The following is a 22640-nucleotide window of genomic DNA, read 5'->3' on the forward strand; positions in this document are numbered from 1 at the left end:
AAGTCATGTAGACTGTTACGTGTTAATTTATTTATCTCAAAGTGCCTATTTGTCTTATCCCATACAATGGCCATCGGTTTCCCCACTATTGATGCCAAGCTGATAACTCTGTAGTTTCCTGGGTTATCCTTTGTCCCTTTCTTAACCTATTGTGTCACATGCAATTCTCCAGTCCTCCAGGACTAATCCTGTGTTCAGAGGCCTAGAAAATTTCCATCAATGCCTCCATGATTTGCTTCCTTTCCCCTCTCAGCAATCTAGGGTGAACTCCAACTGGGCCTGGCAACCTCTCTACGTGGAGTGCTACCACCTCTTTATATATCACTATACTGCTCAGTTGTTGATCATCCACATTTTCAACTGGGCTCTGTCACCGTCTTTACGTTTGGTAAAGACTGAAGTGCAAGGTATTAATTTAGAACCTTCGCTATACCTTTTGCTTCAGTATGCAGTTTACCCTTTCTCATCCTTCTGGACTTCACTTGATCCTTACTATAATATGTTTGACGGTTCCTTTGGAAATAATTGTTCAGAATTTTTATATAAATCATTCCAGAACATTAGAACTTACAATTTGGAAATTTACACCTGAAGATATCAAGTGCTACTTCATAACCTTGGCCTAGAAACAAAAGCCATTCAGTAAATGACATTAAGTCTAGGCATAAATTCTGAGATATTAAAAATCAGGTAGGCACAAAAAACAGTGCAAACATTAGTGCAATTAAATCTACTGCAGTGAATTTTCAATATTGGCTGCACTACTCTGGAAAGCAGTGTAGAGACCAGTGCTTACCAGTAAGTGACATAAAATGTGGAGAGTCCCGAGACTATTCTGAACCACTACCAAATAGAGTCACATGACAATTGCAATTTTTGGTTTGTGAATAACCTTAAAAAAAACTAAAACCACACAATATTAAAAAAAGGTGTTTGATATCCCATTAATTCCAATATGAAAGTCCATAAATGAAGTACCATAAAGTCCCAATTCAACTCCTGGTTTGTGCTGGGTTGGTTGATTTTTGCATAAGGTAACAGGAGCAGTCATACTGTTGACTTCAAAGAGCTGGATCAAAAAACAGTAAAATAGCACAGGTTTTTGTTCCTAATAATGTATAACACACCATACAAGAAGAAAAGCATGTATGGATGCATTTCCAGATCAGGTTTGAACATGACTGAAATGGAACTATTTGTTCCATGGGCACCCTAACCAGCAGTCCACTATTCTTAGAGATAATGGGAACTGCAGATGCTGGAGAATCCAAGATAATAAAATGTGAGGCTGGATGAACACAGCAGGCCCAGCAGCATCTCAGGAGCACAAAAGCTGATGTTTCGGGCCTAGACCCTTCATCAGACCCTCTGATGAAGTGTCTAGGCCCGAAACGTCAGCTTTTGTGCTTCTGAGATGCTGCTGGGCCTGCTGTGTTCATCCAGCCTCACATTTTATTATCTCGTCCACTATTCTTAACCTTGTTGATGTTACAGGACAAGTCATTTCCCTGACGGAAACCTAGCTTGACAGATCTTTTTCTTGCGCTTTATGTGGTGGTCATTCACAGTAACAGGCACACAAGGCTGCAGATTTTCATTAACAATAACACTGAATTTTATATTGTGAAAGAAAGACAGAGTACAATAAGTCAAACCAAACTATCTCAATTATAGTTTGAAAGGTCTTAAAACACACATCAAAACAATACCCCAATGCCAGAACTTGGAAGCATGACAAGACAAGCGAAGTAAACCTTATGTATTAAATGTTTATGTTTGACTTAACTGCTTCTTCCCAGTTCTGTCCTGTGACCAGTGAAATCTTCTCAAATGAAACTCAGGGAATTGAAAGCTTAGACTTTCAGTAATATGATGGCTTCTAACTAAACATAGAGGTTTCAGATGCTAAACCTCTTCGCCATTTTCAGTCACACCATACAGAGATTACTGAAGGCTGACACTATAAAACAAAAAGCTTGGAAAACCTACCTAATGTTCCTTGGACTGAAGACCACTGATAACTACCATTCTGTCTTTTCTCTCTACCCGCAAATCAAAACAGCTGCTTTTTCATTTCCCCAAGGTACATCTTGAACGCTTGATAATTCTCTACTAACAAGGGCATTGGGCCAAATTGGCATCATCCTGGCACATGCCTTATTAGTCATGTGAAGTGGCCTTTATAGACAAACTTTTGACTTAGGAGCAGGAACAAGCTCCTTGGCTCCTTGAACCATCTCCGATGTTCAATGCGATGTCTCATGATTTGGTTACTCTGCTTTCTATCCTGTCCCTGACAGATTGTCAGCCTGATTTACACAATATCTGATTGTCCTTTGATTTAGATCCCATTTTTAGTCATAAATTAATTGAATTAGACATGAAATTTAAAGAAAGCTCAATTTAATGCAGCAGTAAATGCAACATCATTCTTGCTGCAAGGAAGACAGAGGTTGCTGTGAGAAACAAGTTTAGTTTTTATGCAGTGCTTTTTATTTAAATACTTTATCAATTTCAGATAAATATCATAATTGGAACAATTAACAAACTTGTACTTTAAGGAATTTGAGCCTGGATAATGTCGATACTTGAAGTGCAACACTGTTGAGAAAATGAAATCATAATCATAAATCTAAATATGGATGGTGCATTTGGATTTCAATTGTATTTTAATTTTCACATTATAAGTTTAATTTCTCGTATTCCTACTGTCATAGTTTGATGGCATTCCACCAGACGAGGAGATTGACTGTCAGCCAGAATGTGAAATTGAAACCCCTCAGGCCATTGAGAAGAATGAAATCAGTTTGCCAGTAAACACTCCTTCCCTGGACTTTAACGATAATGAGGACATTCCAACAGAACTTAGTGATTCCTCTGAAACACACGATGAAGGTATGTAATTAACCAAGTGTATCTGGTGTCATTTTTACCATGACTTGGGAGGTTTTCAGTTATTTCAGATCTAAACCAGAATTGGACTGAGAAGGTGGAACGGTGGTATCAACAAACCTTGTTTAGGCAGATATTGATTAATTGGTAAATACTATGTAGGGCCTATGAAATTGATTAGACATTAATCATGTGATATTGATCGACCATCATGCTAAAACTGTGAACTTTGTGGGGATTATTTTAAATTAACTAAGGCATGTTTTGCATAATTTTATTCATCTTGATTTGCTTTTAAAGTTGCATGAGGGCCAAGCCCCCTCAGGGAGAGAGAAAAGGCTTCTTTTTAAAGAAAAAAAGTGCATGTAAAATAAGAGGAGAATGAGCAATTTCAAATTGCTTTTATTTTAATTTATGGAATATTTAGGTGCTGCTTGGTTTATTTTCAGTATATTTTGATTACCTCAAACGTACACAAACAGAATTTTGAATGCTTGCTCGGCTATCTTTAAAAAATGGAATCTTAAATGAGTTTGGCAACCGTGATGAAAACTACTCTAAGAACAGCACTCATTAGAAATTTTTGTCCTATTTTCATTTTCATTTTTCCTGTCTGCATTCATTTCAGTGGGACTAACTACAGCTGATTTTAAAAAACTGAAAACAGGTATGGAGCCATTGAGTTTAAAGATATGCAATTTTATTTTAGATTTTAAGAATATTTAGTAAATCTTTTCGTGTCATGTGAATACTAAAAAGCAGCACAGGTTTCATACCTGCAAGGGAATTCAACTCCATTTAAAATATCAAATTCCAGAATATAGTCACAAACACAAACCTCTGAACTACCTCGTGTTTTTGCAAAATTGCTTCTATTCTGATTCCGGAGGTAATTATTTTTGCAAGATTTTTTTCCCAAAATTAGTTAGTTTTATATTGATCTTAGATTGAGAATAGAAAATTCAAAATTACATACATGACTGTAGAACTACTGTGCAGGATAGTTTGTTTATATTTCATAAAACATAGTAGACTATGCCTTGTCGTGCTCCCCTGAGATCAAACCCTTTATTCATTGAGTTAAACATACAAAGCATGCTTGTAACTTGGGATTGTTCACTTAGAACAAGTTCAGCACAGACAGCATTTTTAACTTCCTTATCTGCTTCCTGCCAGTGCCCACTCATTAATTTCTTCCCTTCCATGTGTTTTGAATTCAAGTCCTTTGAAGAGATCCAGAAGGATCCTCAAAGATTGTTTTTACAAAGGTTGATTTGTTTCGAAATGAAAATATGTGTATATTACTGCTAGTCATGTCAAACATACTTATGTTAAAAGCATAAAATAATAAACACAGTAAACAAATACTTCAAAAGATTCACTTTTCCCATTTTAAATGGGTTTGAAATTCCCTTTAATTTCTTACAATTAATATAAATCTTTTTGCATATTATTTAAAACTGTTAATAGATTAAGTTATTGCATTTGCAACGCTGCTTTCATTTTTACAATTTCCACAATCTTATATAAATTGCAGGCTGTCAGTTAAAGCTTTAGGAGATTGGGATGCAACACCAGCAATTGCAATATTATTTTTATTTTAAATCTCTTTTTGTAGCGCATGGCCAGTTCTCCTTGCATTAAATTCAACCCCAAAGTTGACATCATGATGTGGATCATTGACTGATAATCAATTGGAGCAAGAAATCAGGATTTAAAAAGAAATGCAGCTTCAAATGATGTTAGAATACATATTCACAAATATTCTTAGAGTAAAATTCATGATAAACTCAAATGGTGGTAACCGGACAGAATAGAATTTAAAACAGACTATTCTTTCTTTCTTTGGGAGCAGGACTAAATTTGGCCCGAACATCTTGGTATTTCCAGCAATGATAGTTGCTTAAGATGTTAATGTTTATGGACAGCTACTCTCAACTGCTAGTACTAAGATGTGGTCAGTTACTCCTCTCTCTTAAAGAAGATAATAGTAAGTGGATATTAATTATGTATAGATTTGGATTTCTTCTTATTGCTTCTGATTGGAAAATAGTCCATTACTACTTATGTAATTATAAAGAACCACAGAAAATCATTTTTAAAGTAGACAAATGAAGGCTCCCTTAAGAAATGACATAAGAACAATGTATCTAGAAAGAAGCAGTGTGAATTCTAAGAACAGCTTACTGTAACAAATCCACAGTCTGGCTGGTTGATGAGATATTGTAACCGTAGGAGATTGACTTTAATTCCACATACTAAGTTAAATAAAGGGAAATTGGATGATAATCAGCACTATTTTTTAAAGCTGTTACTGTGATTTTCAACAACTTGGATATTGGGTTTTGATTTTGTAGGGTGGGGTGAATTTTTGTCTTAACTTTATTTTCACATCTCTTGCTGCCTCACTCCAGGAGAAGTACAAGCGTTTTATGATGATCTCAATGGCAGACAGTACATTAATGAGGTTTTCCATGTCAGCGTGGACAAGCTGTATGATTTACTCTTCACTGACTCCCAATTTCTACGAGATTTCTTTGAGCAACGGAGATTCACGGGTAAACTGGATTTCGTAACACTTCATGTAGATTTGGGGAGGTGATATTATCGGTAGACTGTTAACCCAGACGCCCAGGTAATGTTCTGGGGATAACCAGGTGTAGAACTGGATGAACACAGCAGGCCGAGGAGCAGGAACGCTGACGTTTCGGGCCTAGACCCTTCTTCAGAAAGTTCTGGGGACGCAGGTTTGAAACCTACTCCAGCAGATGGTGGAATTTAAATTCAATAAAAATCGGACTTAAGAGTCTAATGATGATCATGAGTCTACTGTTGATTGGTGAACTAGATGGGATTTTCCAACAATGCCCTTGAGGGAAGGAAATCTGCTATCCTTACCTGGTCTGGCCAACGTGTGACTCCAGACCCACAGCAATGTCGTTGACTCTGAACTCAGTTATGGATGGGCAATAAATGCTCACGTAGCCAGTCATGTTCCCATCCTGTGAATGAATATACAAAAAAAATCTCTGCAGTTATATCTGGAGAGTTTAGTCCTTTCAGGGCAGTTGTTCTCTTCTGTATTAGACAAGTGTAAAGGGCTTTATTTTCCTCAAACCTAAATACTGTTGTTTGGAATGAAAATGAAAGTGAAACTATTTAAATTCCAGAGTTAACTAAAGGGGAAATGATTTGAGTTGCTGTTTCAAATTTTGTTACCATCACATCAACAACAGCATCTTATAGTTATATCTTTTATTTTCACTTTTATTCATTCACTGGATGAGGGCATTGCTGGCCAGGCAGCATTTATTGCCCATCCCTAATTGCCCAGAGAGCAGTTAAGAGTCAACCACACTTCTGTGGGTGTGGAGTCACATGTCGGCCAGACCAGGTAAGAATGGCAGTTTCCTTCCCCAAAGGTTATTAGTGAACCAGATGGGGTTTTCCTGGCAATTGACAACGGATTCATGGTTATCATTAGATTATTAATTCCAGATATTTTATTGAATTCAAATTCCACCATTGGCCGTGGCAGGATTCGAACCCGGGTCCCCAGAATGTTATCTGGGTCTCTGGATTAACAGTCCAGTGATAATACCACTAGGCCATCGCCTCCCCAGATATTTATATAGCACTGTTAATATAATGAAACGTCCTAAGCCTCTTAACAGCAGCATTGCAAACAAGATACGATACTGAGGTTGTAGACTGGTTCACTGAGCTGCAGACATTTCATCACCCTGCTAGGTAACATCGTCACTGCATCTCTGTTGAAGCGTTGGTGTTCTGTCCTGCTTGTTGTTTATATGCTTCAGTTTGCTGGGGTGGCACTACTTGCGGTTCTGTTTTTCAGTGGTTTGTATGTCAGGTCTAATTCAGTGTGTTTGTTGATAGAGTTTTGGTTAGAATGCCAGGCCTGCAGGAATTCCCTGGCATGTCTGTTTGGTTTGTGCTATTATGGATGTGTTGACCCAGTCGAATTCGCGTTCTTGTTGTCCGTTTGTAGTGAGACAAGTGAGAATTGATCGTATCTCATGGTGCCTTTATAATAAGTGTAGACGAGCTCCATTTAGAATTTGACTAGGACAACACATGCATAATCGCACATGCCAAACAGACATGCCAGGAAATTCCTGGAGGCCTGATATTCTAACCGGGACTCCAACAAACACACTGAACTGGATTCTATATACAAACCAGTGAAAAACAGAACTGGAAGTAATGCCAACTAACCCAGCAAACCGAGGCGTTTAAATAACAAGCAGGATATCCCCAATGGACTACAGTCTACATTCAAGCCTTCCCAATTTTTCCCCAACCGTGACCACCTCTACACCCAGAGCATTCAGACCTTTCAGAAGCGTTTCTCCCTGCGAGTCCTGAAACAGACACTCACAGCCATGCACCGGCATCTCCAGGCACGGCAATCCAGCCTGCCCCAGCTCAGAGCCTCTCTCTCCCAGACCTGCGCAGGACCTCTGCTGTTTTTTATCCTCCACAGGATCCACAGACTGAACACCCAGTTCTACTCAGCTTTACTGGACACCAAAAATCGTAAGTACAACAAACTCACTGGCTCCTGCCACCCACAAGGGGATTCCTGCACCTCCCAAATCCCGAGCCTCTCCCTGCCCCTCCCCCACCATGTATCCGCCGCCATTGACCATGAGGACACGGCCGGTGACCCCACCGATGAAGTCACATCCGCCACCGCCGTGCACAACACTTCCGGGACCACGTACGCTTACGCCACCGCTGCTGCAGTCACCGCCTCGACTTCCAGAACCAACACCACACAAATCACCCTCACCGCTGCTGCTGACACCCACTCCGCTCCGCCCACAGCGGACGCCGACGGAACCCTGCCCACAGCCAACGCCACCGAAGGAACCCCGCCCACAACCTCCACAGCCAGCAACCCCAGAGTAGACAGCCACACTGAGCCCTGCCGCATCTTCACCATCCCCGCAGACCTCCCACTGACTGAGGACAAACGGTCAGTCCTAAACAAGGGGCTCACCTTTGTCCCCCTACAACCACACATCAATGAACACCAGTCACGTTTGGACATTGAGCAGTTTTTCTGCTGCCATCGTCTCCACGCTTACTACTTTAACCGGGAGCCTAACCCTCCCTCCACTGACACCTTCACCCGCTTCCAACACAAGTCCTCTTCCTGGACACCACCCCCAGGCCTCCTACCCTCACTTGACCTCTTCATCTCCAACTGCCGTCGAGACATCAACTGCCTCAACCTCTCCACACCTCTCACCCACTCCAACCTCTCCCCCGCAGAACGGGCAGCCCTCTGCTCCAACCCGAACCCCAACCCCACCATCAAACCCGCAGACAAGGGTGGCTCAGTGGTAGTATGGCGCACTGACCTCTACATCACCGAGGCCAAACGCCAACTCTCCGACACCACCTCCTACCGCCCCCTTGATCATGACCCCACCCCTGTGCACCAAACCATCATCTCCAACACCATGCATGACCTCATCACCTCAGGGGACCTCCCACCCACAGCCTCCAACCTCATTGTTCCCCAACCCCACCCGGCCCCTTTCTACCTCCTTCCCAAAATCCACAAACCTGCCTGCCCTGGCCGACCCATTGTCTCAGCCTGTTCCTGCCCCATCGAACTCATCTCCACCTATCTGGACTCCGTTTTCTCCTCTTTGGTCCAGGAACTCCCCACCTACGTCTGTGACACCACCCACGCCTTCCACCTCCTCCAGGACTTCCAATTCCCTGGCCCCCAACACCTCATTTTCACCATGGACATCCAGTCCCTATACACCTGTATTCCTCATGCAGATGGCCTCAAGGCCCTCCGCTTCTTCCTGTCCCACAGGCCCGACCAATCCCCCTCCACCGACACCCTCATCCGCCTAGCCGAACTCGTCCTCACCCTCAACAACTTCTCTTTCGATTCCTCCCACTTCCTACAGACAAAGGGAGTGGACATGGGTACCCGCATGGGCCCAAGCTACGCCTGCCTCTTTGTAGGTTATGTCGAACAGTCCCTCTTCTGCACCTACACAGGCCCCAAACTCCACCTCTTCCTCCGTTACATTGATGACTGTATCGGCGCCGCCTCTTGCTCCCCAGAGGAGCTCGAACAGTTCATCCACTTTACCAACACCTTCCACCCCAACCTCAAGTTCACCTGGGCCATCTCCAGCACATCCCTCACCTTCCTGGACCTCTCAGTCTCTATCTCAGGTAACCAGCTAGAAACTGATGTCCATTTCAAGCCCACTGACTCCCACAGCTACCTAGAATAGGCCTCCTCCCACCCACCCTCCTGCAAAAATTCCATCCCCTATTCCCAATTCCTCTGACTCTGCCGCATCTGCTCTCAGGATGAGGCATTCCACTCCCGCACATCCCAGATGTACACGTTCTTCAAGGACTGCAACTTTCCCCCCACAGTGGTCGAGAACGCCCTTGACCACGTCTCCCACATTTCCCGCAACACATCCCTCACACCCCCGCCCCCGCCACAACCGGCCCCAGAGGATCCCCCTCATTCTCACATACCACCCCACCAACCTCCGGACACAACGTATCATCCTCCGACACTTCCGCCATCTACAATCCGACCCCACCCCTCCACTATTTTTCCATCCCCACCCTTGTCTGCCTTCCTGAGAGACCACTCTCTCTGCGACTCCCTTGTCCACTCCACACTCCCCTCCAACCCCTCCACACCCGGCACCTTCCCCTGCAACCGCAGCAAGTGCTACACTTGCCCCCACACCTCCTCCCTCACCCCTATCCCAGGCCCCAAGATGACCTTCCATATCAAGCAGATGTTCACCTGCACATCTGCCAATGTGGTATATTGTACCCATTGTACCCGGTGTGGCTCCTTCTACATTGGGGAAACCAAGCGGAGGCTTGGGGACCGCTTTGCAGAACACCTCCGCTCGGTTCGCAATAAACAACTGCACCTCCCAGTCGCAAACCATTTCCACTCCCCCTCCCATTCCTTAGACGACATGTCCATCATGGACCTCCTGCAGTGCCACAATGATGCCACCCGAAGGTTGCAAGAACAGCAACTCATATTCCGCTTGGGAACCTCGCAGCCCAATGGTATCAATGTGGACTTCACAAGCTTCAAAATCTCCCCTTCCCCCACTGCATCCCAAAACCAGCCCAGTTCTTCCCCTCCCCCCACTGCATCCTAAAACCAGCCCAGCCTGTCTCTGCTTCCCTAACCTGTTCTTCCTCTCACCCATCCCTTCCTCCCACCTCAAGCCGCACCTCCGTTTCCTACCTACCACTTCATCCCACCTCCTTGACCTGTCCATCTTCCCTGGGCTGACCTATACCCTCCCTACCTCCCCACCTATACTCTTCTCTCTACCTATCTTGTTTTCTCTCCATCTTCAGTCCACCTTCCCCTCTCTCCCTATTTATTCCAGTTCCGTCCGCCCATCCCCCTCTCTGATGAAGGGTCTAGGCCCGAAACGTCAGCTTTTGTGCTCCTGAGATGCTGCTTGGCCTGCTGTGTTCATCCAGCTCCACACTTTGTTACCTGGGATTCTCCTGCATCTGCAGTTCCCATTATCACAGGATAGGACACCGATGCTTAACTGGACATCCACTGACTATGTTGCCCATCAGAGTGATGAAACATCTACAACCAAACCCACTGGCTCAGTGGGCATGTCTGCAACCTCATTCTCACTGGTCTCAATACACACAGACAAAGAAGGACACAAATTCAACTGGGACAACACATCCATAATAGCATGAGCTAAACAGAGACATGTCAAGGAATTCCTGGAGTCCTGGCATTCCAACTGGAACTTCATCAACAAACATATTGAACTGGACCCAATATACAAACTACTGAACAACAGAACCTGAAGAAATGCCACCCACTCCAACAAACCGAGGCATAACAAGCGGGACAGAGCACCGATGCTTCACTGGGGGCACACTGACGATGTTAACCAGAAGGGTGACAAAATATCTGCAACCAAGTACACCAGCTCAGCGAGAAAGTCTACAATCTTATCCATAACCTGCTACAAATCTTCTCAAACACTTTAAAGTATGACACTGATCTACAAATGGAGCTTTTAGTTTAGGAAACAAAAAACCTGGTGAAGTTATGTTTTGGGGTGCCTCTTAAAAGACGAAAGCAAGTAGCGAGGCAGTGAGATTTAAGAATGAATTCCAGAATGTGGGATCTAGGTAGCATAAAGCATGAGCATCCATGGTGAAATATTTACAATTTGAAATACACAATAACTGCAAATTCAGAGGAGCACCTGTTTCATGGAGGTCTGGGGGAATGGAGGAGATTAGAGATGAGAGGGGAAGGCCATGGAGGGATTTAAAAACTCTGACCAGAGTTGAGATGGTTGGATTATGAGGAGAGACTGAGTCGGCTGGGCTTATACTCATTGGAATTCAGAAGAATGAGGGAAGATCTTATAGAAACATATAAGATTATGAAGGGAATAGATAAGGTGGAGGCAGGAAGTTTGTTTCCGCTAGGACTAGAGGGCATCATCTCAAAATAAAGGGAAGCAGATGTAGGACTGAGGCCAGGAGGAACTTATTCACCCAAAGGGTTGTCAATCTGTGGGATTCCCTGCCCAATGAAGCAGTAGAAACTACCTCACTGAACGTTTTTAAGGCAAGGCTAGATACATTTTTGAACAGAAAAGGAATTAAGGGTTATGGTGAGTGGGTGAGTAAGTGGCGCTGAGTCTCAAAAAGGATCAACCGTGATCTTAATTAATGGTGGTGCAGTCTGGAGGGGCCAGATGACCTATTCCTGCTCTAGTTCTTATGTAAAACATGAACGACTGTTTGAAAATCAAGATATTGCTTGACATGGAGCCACAATGAAATGGGATTAGTTGCAAGTCAAAACAGGTGCCAGAATTTTCCATGACCTCAAGTTCACAGAGTGGAATGTAGGAGACCAATTGAGAATGCACTGAAATAATTAAGTACAAAGGTAACAAAGGGCTGGAGAAGTGTTTCAGCAGCAAATGACCTGAAACAGGGATAAAGTCAAGCAATGTTAGAGACAGAAAAATGAAGTTGGAATTTCGCCTCTGGGTCAATTGTGACACCAAGGTTTTGAACAGATTGGCTTAATCTCAGACTGTTGAAACGGGGAGTGATTGCATCAGTAACTGTGGAACGGAGTTTTAGCCAGGAGCAGAAACGATGATTTCAGTCCGATATTTAATTGGAGGAAATTTCTGCCTACTGGTGATGTGTGTTGCATAGTCAGTCCGATAACTTTGCAACAGTGGAAGGCTTGAGAAGGTGGTACAGCTGGATGTTATCAATTTACATGTGGAAACTAACATAAAGGTACTGGCTAATGTCACCAAGGGGCAATTTGCAGATTTGAAATAGCAGCATACCCGGGATAAATCACCAGGGGACACCAGAGGTAACAGTACAGGATCAGGAAGAGAGGCCATTGTGAGTAATTCTCTGACTACAATTAAATAAAAATAGAACCACTGAGAGCAGCCCCATCTAGGTAGACACAAGTCGAGAGACATTGGAGGAAGATGTTTCAGTCAACCATGTTGACTGCTTGCAAGCTTACATCAATTCCTATTTTATGATCATCCGTTTCTTCTTAATTATTTACACTGATCTGATTTTGATTTCTTCATAACTGGATAATAGAGCTATTATGGCAAAAATAGGAGGTCATTTTGGCCCATTGAATTCAGGCCAGCTTTCTGTAGAGCAATTGAATCGGTGCTATTCCCCAGGTTTGCCCCCATACCCTTGCAATTAATTTCCCTCCAGTACCCATTCATCCGGTGTCCTTCGTTGCCTCTGCAAAATGTATGATATTTTTTGGAAGTATACAGCTGTTTGAGACATAAGGTCCTTTCTGCAATGCCAGTCGAAGAGCTGGACACGCAAGGTTGCGCCAGTACAAGACTAGTACAATAGGATAAATGTAAGCAGGAGGTTTTGAACATGCAAAGGCCAGAATTTATGTTGTGAAATATTAACACAAAAGTGTAGCAAGGAGCGAGGATTTGTGGGCAGAGATTGCGAACAGATGTGATTTTTAACAACAAATAAAACATTCATAAACATTTCAAAACAGGAGAAGAGTATTTTTCTTACTTGATTGAAGATTATCATTTTAAGATTTTTCTCATCTGTAACCTGTGTTTATGACCCCATTGGCCAACATGTTAAAAAGAATACACAAGCTCAGTGTGTATGATGGAACTGAGCACAAATGTTAGCTATAATGTAACATATTACCACAAATCCTAATTTCAGATGAAGAATTGCCACCAAAAGAGATCTTTTATTTTCTGTCTCTAGATATGGTTAGTCATCCCTGGAAGAAAGAAGTAAGTGGCAATCAGACCCGAGTGATATTGTACACCATTGCTCTCTCAAACCCACTTGCACCAAAAACTGCCACAGTGACTGAGACCCAGGTAAGACCTGCTGATCAAAGCTAACATTAAAGATGTGACCAAGACGACATTTTACATTTTAGTTCAGCGTTGTGGACGGAACTTAGCTCAGTACAATTCTTCCAGCAATTTAAGCACCAGCTGTCTGCCAACAGCAATTTAATGAGATACACTAGTGATGGAGACTTCCAAAAGATTGAAGAGAAGGCTTTGCTATTCATAACAAGTTAAAATGAACATTTTATAACACTGTAAGACAATACTCTTCTTACTGCTGTCAGCAAGCTAGAGGCTGGTAATTTTCACCATCACTAAGCCAAATAACTCATTAGTTTGGTGTCGTGTTTCAGATCATTTATGGAGGACTGATCATGCAATAAGTGTATCCCCAGAGTATTTTTTCATCATGGTTAAAGTTATCTGCATGCTTTGAAGTATTTCTTCCATTACAGACTTTGTACAAAGCCAGCCAGGAGAGTGAGTGTTATGTGATCGATGCAGAGGTGATTATGCATGACGTTCCATATCATGACTATTTCTACACAATCAACAGATACAGTCTTATGCGGGTGGCAAAAAACAAAAGTAGACTGAGGTAAGAAAGTTACTACTCCTGAATTAGTTAATATTGTGCAAAGGTGCGTTGAGTTTTGCCTCGTAGTCATGTCATGAGTTCTGCCTTGGTCTCCTAGATCTTTGAAAGCTATAGATGCAACACTTTATCAAGAGCTGTTGAAACAATAACCAAGTCAATCCAGAAGATCGTATCAGAGATAATGGGAACTGCAGATGCTGGAGAATCCAAGATAATGAAATGTGAGGCTGGATGAACACAGCAGGCCCAGCAGCATCTCAGGAGCACAAAAGCTGACGTTTCGGGCCTAGACCCTTCATCAGAGACCCTCTCTGATGAAGGGTCTAGGCCCGAAACGTCAGCTTTTGTGCTCCTGAGATGCTGCTGGGCCTGCTGTGTTCATCCAGCCTCACATTTCATTATCTTCAATCCAGAAGATCGCTGAGTTACCTAGAGTAAATCCATGTGTCCTTAAATACAGAAAATAGTGAATATTACGAAAACCTGTATTAAGAACACAATTCCAGATCGAATGTGATATCTCTTATCAATAACCTTGCAAGGTTTTCATTGTTTTTTTACCTTGTGCAGCTTTTTACTGCTTGTATTACTCTTACTCCTTCACACAATAGAATAGAAATATGAAAGCCTCTCCATAAAAACACTGCTGAGGCTAGAGCAAAGCTTTTTGGAAATAAACACAATCGAGAACCTCCTCCGATCAAGGGGGAAATTAGCCTGCCAACTGGAGCTGGAGTAACTTTGCTTTTCTTCAACTTTCCCCTCTTCACTGTCTTGTTTTCCTATTCAGCTTTTAGTCCCTCATCTACATTACTAGGGAATAAATATGGTTACATTCTTTGGTTTGTTTGGAACCATGTGGAGCAACCAGTTTCCCAGAGATGTTGTTTTCTCTATCAGAGGGAACAGCATGTGATTGTGAAGAAACGGGCTCCAGTGCACTGAAGTCCCATTACTTGTTCCACCTGGAGGTTTTGGTCTCTTTGGCAATGAGTTTTCTTCCGGAGGCCTAAAGTGTTGGATGCCATCTTATGACATCGGGGCCATCAAATATGTTAATGGAACTACACCCAAGTGTTTTGAGTACTCCGGAATTAGGTTTAACTTCAAACCCCTGGAAGATGCTGCTTGAAGCGATGGCTAATTCTTCCTTAATCAGTAGATTCCTGTCAGCAAGCGGTTTAGGGATTACAGTAACAAGACTGATATACAAAGTTAAAATGTTGGATGAAGGAGCTGGAATAAATCATTTAACGCTTTGAGCGTGTTCTCGTCTTTCAATGAGATCGTGGCTGATCTATGAAATAACTCCACACAACTGGCTTTTCTCCATATCCTTTAGTACCTTAAGATCAGCTCGTGCATCAGTTGCAGTTTTCAGGAAAATGTTTAAAATTTGAGCCATGCTTGGAGTATGGAAGCATTTCCTAACTTGATAGTGATTGAATTGAATGGTAGATAGAATCAAGGGGTTACATAGGTGATGCCTGGTCCTATGTTCCTTCTTCCTTTGGATTGCCTTGGAAATGTTTGGGTGTATCCTCCCCGAGATTCACATGCGGTTCTCTTTGAACTTTGATGAAGGGAAAGACAAAAGATCAACTATACCTGTTGAAATGCGGTAAATTTGCCAACTATTCATGAAACATTGATGGAATGGATGCAGTTCCCTTGACTGTTTTTTGAGCCACTAAGTCTATCAAACAAATGTCAGAATCATTGGTCATCAAGCTACAAATTCCTTTCGTATTAATGCTACAACTCACAGAACAAATCTGCCATTGTGTCAATTTTTTCTATATTGACTCTCATCTACTCTTTAAAAGAAATTGTAAGCAAAATATAGTTGCAAGAGAATAATGCTCTCCCTGTTCAACTAATTTTAACCTGTAGTGCCAGTCCTTAGAGGGCTTAAAATTTGGAGTTTTGACCAAAATTCAGTGTTCATTGAAGATTACTGGCGACTGACTGATTCTCTATTACTAAACAGTGAAGCATATTCTAAGTAACAAGCAGTGTGTGAGTTTTTACTTATCCTAAATTGAATTTGATCTTCACAGATCTTCTCACAGAGGAGCAATCAGTACTAAAATGCAGATTTACTTCTTTGCCAAACAGCAAAGTTGTTTCATGCTTTTGGATGATGACTACAAAGTTGGCACATCAGTTTCAGTTGACCTCAGCTACTCTGTATTCAGAATGACTTTCACAGAATCCTTTTACAGAGTGAAAGCAGGCCATTCGGCCCATAACATCCATACCACCACTCTGAAGAGCAGCCCGCCCAGACCCACCCATCCCTGTATCCCTGCATTTCCCATGACTAATTGACCTAGCCTGCAGAACCCTGGACACTGAGCGACTTAGCATGGCCAATCCACCTAACCTGCGCATCTTTGGACTGTGCGAGAAAACCCACACAGACACAGGGAGAACTGAAGTTTAACCTACAGGGGACATACAGTATAGTGGTAGTTTCCCACCCTCTGGGCTGAACAGGTTGATTTGAAAAAAAAAACCTTTAACAGGGTTCTTGTCAAAAGACAGTTGTCAAAAACCCTATTGAGCAGAAAATCCCATTCAAACATTCTGATCTTTGGTACATTTAGTAGATCAGTTATTTACATTGTATGCTTTGCCATGGTGTTACCAATTGCATGTATAAATGAAGTTTTGTAAGGTAGCTGAACTGTGAAAGTATTATTTAGTCAATGAGCTGACTTTTTACATCCAAGATATTTGATAGCTAAACAATAAACATTTTATTTAATCAATTAATATAACTTCTTATATCCAGGATATCAACCGAACTGAAGTATAGGAAACAGCCATGGGGGTTAGTGAAATCATTCATTGAGAAGAATTTTTGGAGTGGTTTAGATGACTACTTTAGACATTTAGGTGAGCAAAATTTAATTTTCTCCCTTCGTTTCTTGTTGTGAAGTATAGTTTTGTGAGCTCTGCCTGAAGTATGGCATCTCATCTAAGCAGCTGTTTTTCATTTATGAAGCCAACAGTGGGAGATGGTAAATTTTTTACCCAACACAGCCAAACACAATTGTTCATTTAGTCAATATCTAATGGTGTTGTTTCTTAATCTCTGGATATTAATTGAGGAGTAGAAATTTAATTATATTTTTTCCCTCATGTTGCATGTGTGCTAATGGTATGGTAACTAAGATTAAGTTATTGAAGACTGATAAACAATACTTGTTCCTTGGTAAGGAGTGTTATTTTGTCCAGGTGCAAATAATTTCAACCTTGTCATTGTTTCTTATAATAACTGAATATTACAAAGCATGCCAGGGAAGTGTAACATAGATTAGGTTAGATTAGATTCCCTACAGTGTGGAAACAGGCCCTTCGGCCCAACAAATCCACACCGCCCCTTGGAGCATCCCACCCAGACCCATCCCCCTATAACCCACATACCCCTGAACACTACGGGCAATTTAGCATGGCCAGTCCACTGAGCCTGCACATCTTTGGACTGTGGGAGGAAACCGGAGCACCCAGAGGAAACCCACGCAGACACGGGGAGAATGTGCAAACTCCACACAGATAGCTACCCAAGGCCGAATCAAACCCCAGTCCCTGGCGCTGTAAGGCTACAGTGCTAACCTACTGGGGACACTTAGGGTGCAGTGGCAGTGCCCCACCCTCTGGGCTGAACAGGTTGGTTTAAAAAGAATACTTCTAACAGGGTTCTTGTAAAAGAATTTTGAGTCCCACCTTACTTGAAGGTCTATCATAACACATTCAAACAAATTGACTTTTAGCGTGCGCTTGGAAGTACTATGCGATATGATAATGGTATAATGCTCCTTTTGAGGGGTATTGTGCTAACTCCTAATTACTTTTAAACTCCTAAAATAACTGTAATAATTAAAGAGATGACTAGACACAAGAACAGGTGCTTTGAATTGGCAGTCGGTAAGAACCAAAACTCCCCATGATGTAATGCATTCTTAGTTATGAACAAGGTAGGCACAGTTACAGGCAATATGTTAAATAAGATATGGTGAATAGATTGGTTCTATTCTACTTAGTAGTATTTAATCAGAGTGGTTTTGTTTGATTGGTTTCAACTTCAGACACTCCTTTTTGGTGTCCCTAGATATTGAACTTGCAAAAGTAGAAAAACAGTATGCTGCTGAACTACACAGGCAATCTCCAAAAGAGAAGCCTAACAAATCATCCACAATTCGAAGGAGAAAACGGCCTCACATGCATGTGCGAAGCCAACACCTTGTTGAAACCGTCAGTCCTGTTACTACGCCGACTGACGACGAGGTAGCCCAGAGGATTAAACATGTGGCAGGTAAAATTGAAAGTGGAGAATTGATGTTAGTGATGACGATAACAGTGCAACAGTGTCTCTCTAGTCTCTTTCTTACTAATTGTTATATTTTAAAATAAAAAGCGTGCTTTATGGATAATTTGAAATGAATGTGTGTCATAGCATCACCTTGTGATGTTGCAAAAATAATCCACTTGTAGCATGTGACCAATTCATTATTTATTTTAATAACTAGTTCTTTCTATATACTCCCACATGTAAAGAATTTCTTAGTCACTGAATTATTTCTAGATCTTATATCATATTAAACTAGTTGGACTGCATCCTGCTAGCATTACTTAGATTTTTGTCTGCATCCTTCAACTCAAATGTTGTTGTATATACACCTCATTGGCTGTAGAAGTGAAATCAATGAGGCATCTGATCCTCAGTCAATGACAGGATCAATGGTGTTTCTTCTGGACCTGTTGTATTTAATGATTGGAAAAGAAGAGACAAAAAGGGAAGGAGAATGAATCAGAGAGTGTGAATTAGACTCAAATTGGGTACAGAGAAATAAATAAGGAGCGGAGAAGAAAGTTTGCATTAACGGACAAAATCTTGAGAGACAGACAAGAAAATAATGAATATCTGAAATCTTCAGAATCTTTCAGCTGCAGTTTATTGCATGTGCTCATGTGACTGAGCAACTTGAATTATTCCCCTTCTGGGCTGGAGGTGCATTGCAGAAATAGTTAAAAGCATACTCTTAATTATGAGCCCTGACTTTCTGCAGCAAGATGATGGGCAACTAATGTGCAAATAAGCATGTTCTTACAAATAACAGGGAGGCCAAGAGCAAGATGATGTTTGTATGATGTAAATAGAAGAGCAAATAAGTTGACTCAAAGGATTTGTAGATTCACAGTTCAAACCCCATCTCTTCATTCCCTGAATTTGTTGACTGATTTGCACAAACAATAATACGTCATTAACATGCCATTATTTTCGAAGAAATTTGACCCATTGTCTTAAAACTCTGCTTTTGTATTTTATTTTTGCAGTCAGGCTGTCAGCCAAATTAGATGAAATTTAATCAGGGTATTAGGATGATATTGGTTCTTAATGTGTAAAACTGTCTAACACGGTTATTGGAAACATCATTGTTGTCAGATTTTAAAAAATCTTTTTTGCCACAGGTTCCACACAAACTAAGCATATCCCTGAAGAAATTCCAGGAGGAATTCAACTTTACAGTGTTTCCAAGTTATTGCTCATCATAAGCTTTGTGTGAGTAACAGCAGTATATGATGTTTTATCTGACAGATCCATTGCAGTTGATTCTGATATCTTGGAAGCTACAAGAGTGGTCTTTATAAACTAAATCATTTATTGAACATCCCCAGCAAATTTATAATTAAATGGAAACAATTTGTTTCAATTATTTTGCCAGAAAAGACTTCAGATTAACAATTTGGTGTTTAAACTTGCTGTTGAAAATTCTGAAGGGCTTTGGTTAGTAAACGGGAGAAAATTATTTCTATTGGTCGTCATTAGATTACTGAAAGCTAAAAATGTATCATCATCTAAGGAATAGTTAGATTAAATTGCTTACTTGTTGGGTGGGGTGGGTTTGTAATTGGATAGAATGTTGTCCTGGAAACAACACCAAAAGCAGCATCTGTTATAATGTTTAATGAAGATGTATCCCAGTATGTGGAAAATGGAAGTTTGGGGAATAAAACCAAATGATAGATATGTCAGAGGGAAATGAAGATGAAATAAACAACAATATTTCTTTCTGTGCTGTATCATTTTGTTTTGTACCTGAACCAGAATATCAACCCCTAAAGAGAAGGGGAATTTGCTGACTCCTAAACACCAAAGATTTACCACATAATATTCAATCATTGACAAAATTTGTTGAACTGTTGAGAATGTGAGTTCATTTCTATGCCCAGTGCATAATTTCATAATTTATTTTGTTTTGAATGGTGGAAGATACTATAGGTTATGTTCCCTTTTGGTGGCATCTAGACAGAAGGGAATTTTGGCTCCTGAAAATGCCAGGAAACTTGGAAGAGATATGATAGGAGTATAGGTGTATAAATAATGTACTGAACTTATAGTATGTAACTGCAGTATGTCAAAGAGATCATTTAAGATTTTGCTCTGTTGAGGAAAGGAAATTGCAAAAATATATTATTACCCCAGAATTTTACAGAAAATTGTAGCTGCCAAGGCGTAATGGGGAATGGCCACTGTCTAAGGTCTTTCTGCCAAAATATAGAGGATTTAGATCCAAGTCCCCCTTGTTTGCCTTAAAGTGAACCTTTACCTTTCATGGCTGGAAAAAGCTGTTCTTTTGCAACAGGATTGAAGCTGTAATGAGGAATGTCAAAATTCCGCAGTATATTCTGCAAAGTCTGTATAGCCGTGTGTTGTACTTTTTTTTTAAACTTGGAAATAATTTTTGCATAAGGCATATTTTTGAAATAAAGAAGGACAGCTCCTGAACTCAGAATTCCCAGTATGCAACTAACCTAATGTGAAACATAGGTCAAAGAGTAGGCTAGATTCATAGTCCATGTAAGTATATGGCTTTATGGGTATATGAGATTGTATACTTAGTGTTAAATAATTGAATTGTAGGAACTGTTTTACTATTTTTCTCAATTGGTCAAATCTACCTCAACTTAAAATTGGTTAAGGTTCTGTTGTATTTTTCACTGTCTAAGAATTTTTAGAAATTTCAGAAAGATACTTTCTGACCAAATCAAAGCACAGAACTACATCAACTAACTTGCTTGTCAAATTTCCTTATTTGAAATAGATCAACATTGATTTGCGATATTTTTGACCTATTCATGTTGTTTATAAGCCTGATCATGCTGATTGACATTTTTTAATAAATTGTTGAACCTCTCTATTTGAAGTAGCAAGCTTTATTAATAGCTTTAACCTCACTGTGCTCGGACTTCTGAAAAGTTTTCCCTTCTGATTACTGTTTTCCTCTTCTATTTACTGCTCTCTTTAGGATCTGTTTAAGGTACATCTGTAGTTCTTTAGCACTGTCTTTCAGTTTTGTTTTTTTCTGTGCAATGTGTGCATTCCATAATAGGCACACAATGAAGTGGCTTGGATAACTGAGCTTTTGTATTTCATACAAATCAATGTCAGTTTTTAAAAAAGACAAACTAAATGTCCAATTTAAGAGAGAAGTTAAAGTAATTTGAATTGCTGCACATCTTATTGTAATATTTCCAAACAAATCACACAAACTGAACTTGCAATAGATGTTGCCTGATTTCTATTCTAATAAGAAGTCATTTTTTACACTGTCTCTCTTAGTTTATCTCTGTTTTAATTAACAAACAGTTTTATAGTACTTATGGATAATTCAGACTGTCTACACTGTGTCAGTACAGATGCATTTGAAACAAAGCTAGACAGGGATATGAGAAAGAACAGATAGCCAATTTAGATTAGAAAAGATAGAAGAAGGCATTAACACTCGTCTGTTCCTGTGCTGTATACTCATTGCAATATAGTTTTCTGTTAATGGACAGTTGAATTAAGTCCTAGTGGAAGATAAATGTCCTTAAGATCACAGTACCTCAGAAAGGAATCAAGACCTTGCGAGAGGAGAAGATTATTATGGGACAAATGAAGTTCTTTCTATGATATTCAGGGATTATTGGTTTCTATGATATTTAATTTTATATTCGAATTTTATTCGGCGTAATATTGGAGAACATCTGTAATGAATCCAAGTAAGATAAAGTTACAATGAAATTGCATATGAACAATCAAACCTCTTTGACAGCTTTCAAATATTATTTTTATTTAAAGTTATCACCTGCCCTTGAACTGTAGCCGGGAAATATAGCTACATTGCTGAGCATTGTTTCCTGGTTGTCTATTTTAACTTTTCTATACACTTTTCATAGAATTATAGAATCCCTACAGTGCAGAAAGAGATCATTCAGTCCATCAAGTCTGCACTGACCCTCCAAACAGCATCCCTGATCCTTAGCCCAACCTACCCCTGTAACCCTACATAGGGTTTTACCATAGCTAACTGAACTAACTTGTCAATCTCTGGACACTAAGGGGCAATTTTCAGTATGGCCAATCCACCTAACCTGCACATCTTTAGCCTCTGGGAGGAAACTAGAGCACCAGGAAGAAACCCATGCAGGCACAGGAAGAACGCAAACTCCACACAGACAGGTTGGAATCAACCTCAGGTCACTGGTGAGGTGACTTAGCAGTACTATTAACTGGCCCACTGTAGTCTCGTCACACCTACAGTAGCAAATAGGAAAGCATTGAAAAGTTGGCTTTTATTAAAAAGGGCACGCAAGACTGATGAAGCCTCATTGGAATTGAATAGGACCTTAGTGAGACAGTTGTTTGATTGCCTTGGACA

At 40.8% G+C, this 22640-nt stretch overlaps 1 protein-coding gene across 13 annotated transcripts in view; it reads left to right on the forward strand.

Moving 5' to 3' along the window:
* Positions 1-22640, forward strand: part of gramd1ba (GRAM domain containing 1Ba) — a 562055-nt gene that overhangs the window by 527807 nt on the left and 11608 nt on the right. For 11 of the 13 annotated variants that reach the window (XM_059639094.1, XM_059639090.1, XM_059639091.1 and 8 more), the window contains 8 exons: positions 2718-2895; positions 3521-3559; positions 5307-5450; positions 13237-13355; positions 13787-13929; positions 16727-16830; positions 18047-18250; positions 19408-19498. In XM_059639094.1, coding sequence (XP_059495077.1) covers positions 2718-2895; positions 3521-3559; positions 5307-5450; positions 13237-13355; positions 13787-13929; positions 16727-16830; positions 18047-18250; positions 19408-19498 — 1022 coding nt within the window. The remainder of the gene's footprint in view (positions 1-2717; positions 2896-3520; positions 3560-5306; positions 5451-13236; positions 13356-13786; positions 13930-16726; positions 16831-18046; positions 18251-19407; positions 19499-22640) is intronic. The other 2 variants (XM_059639093.1, XM_048561966.2) reach the window with 1 other exon arrangement.

The sequence above is a fragment of the Stegostoma tigrinum genome, chromosome 32 (assembly GCF_030684315.1).
Source record: "Stegostoma tigrinum isolate sSteTig4 chromosome 32, sSteTig4.hap1, whole genome shotgun sequence".
Taxonomy (NCBI): domain Eukaryota; kingdom Metazoa; phylum Chordata; class Chondrichthyes; order Orectolobiformes; family Stegostomatidae; genus Stegostoma; species Stegostoma tigrinum.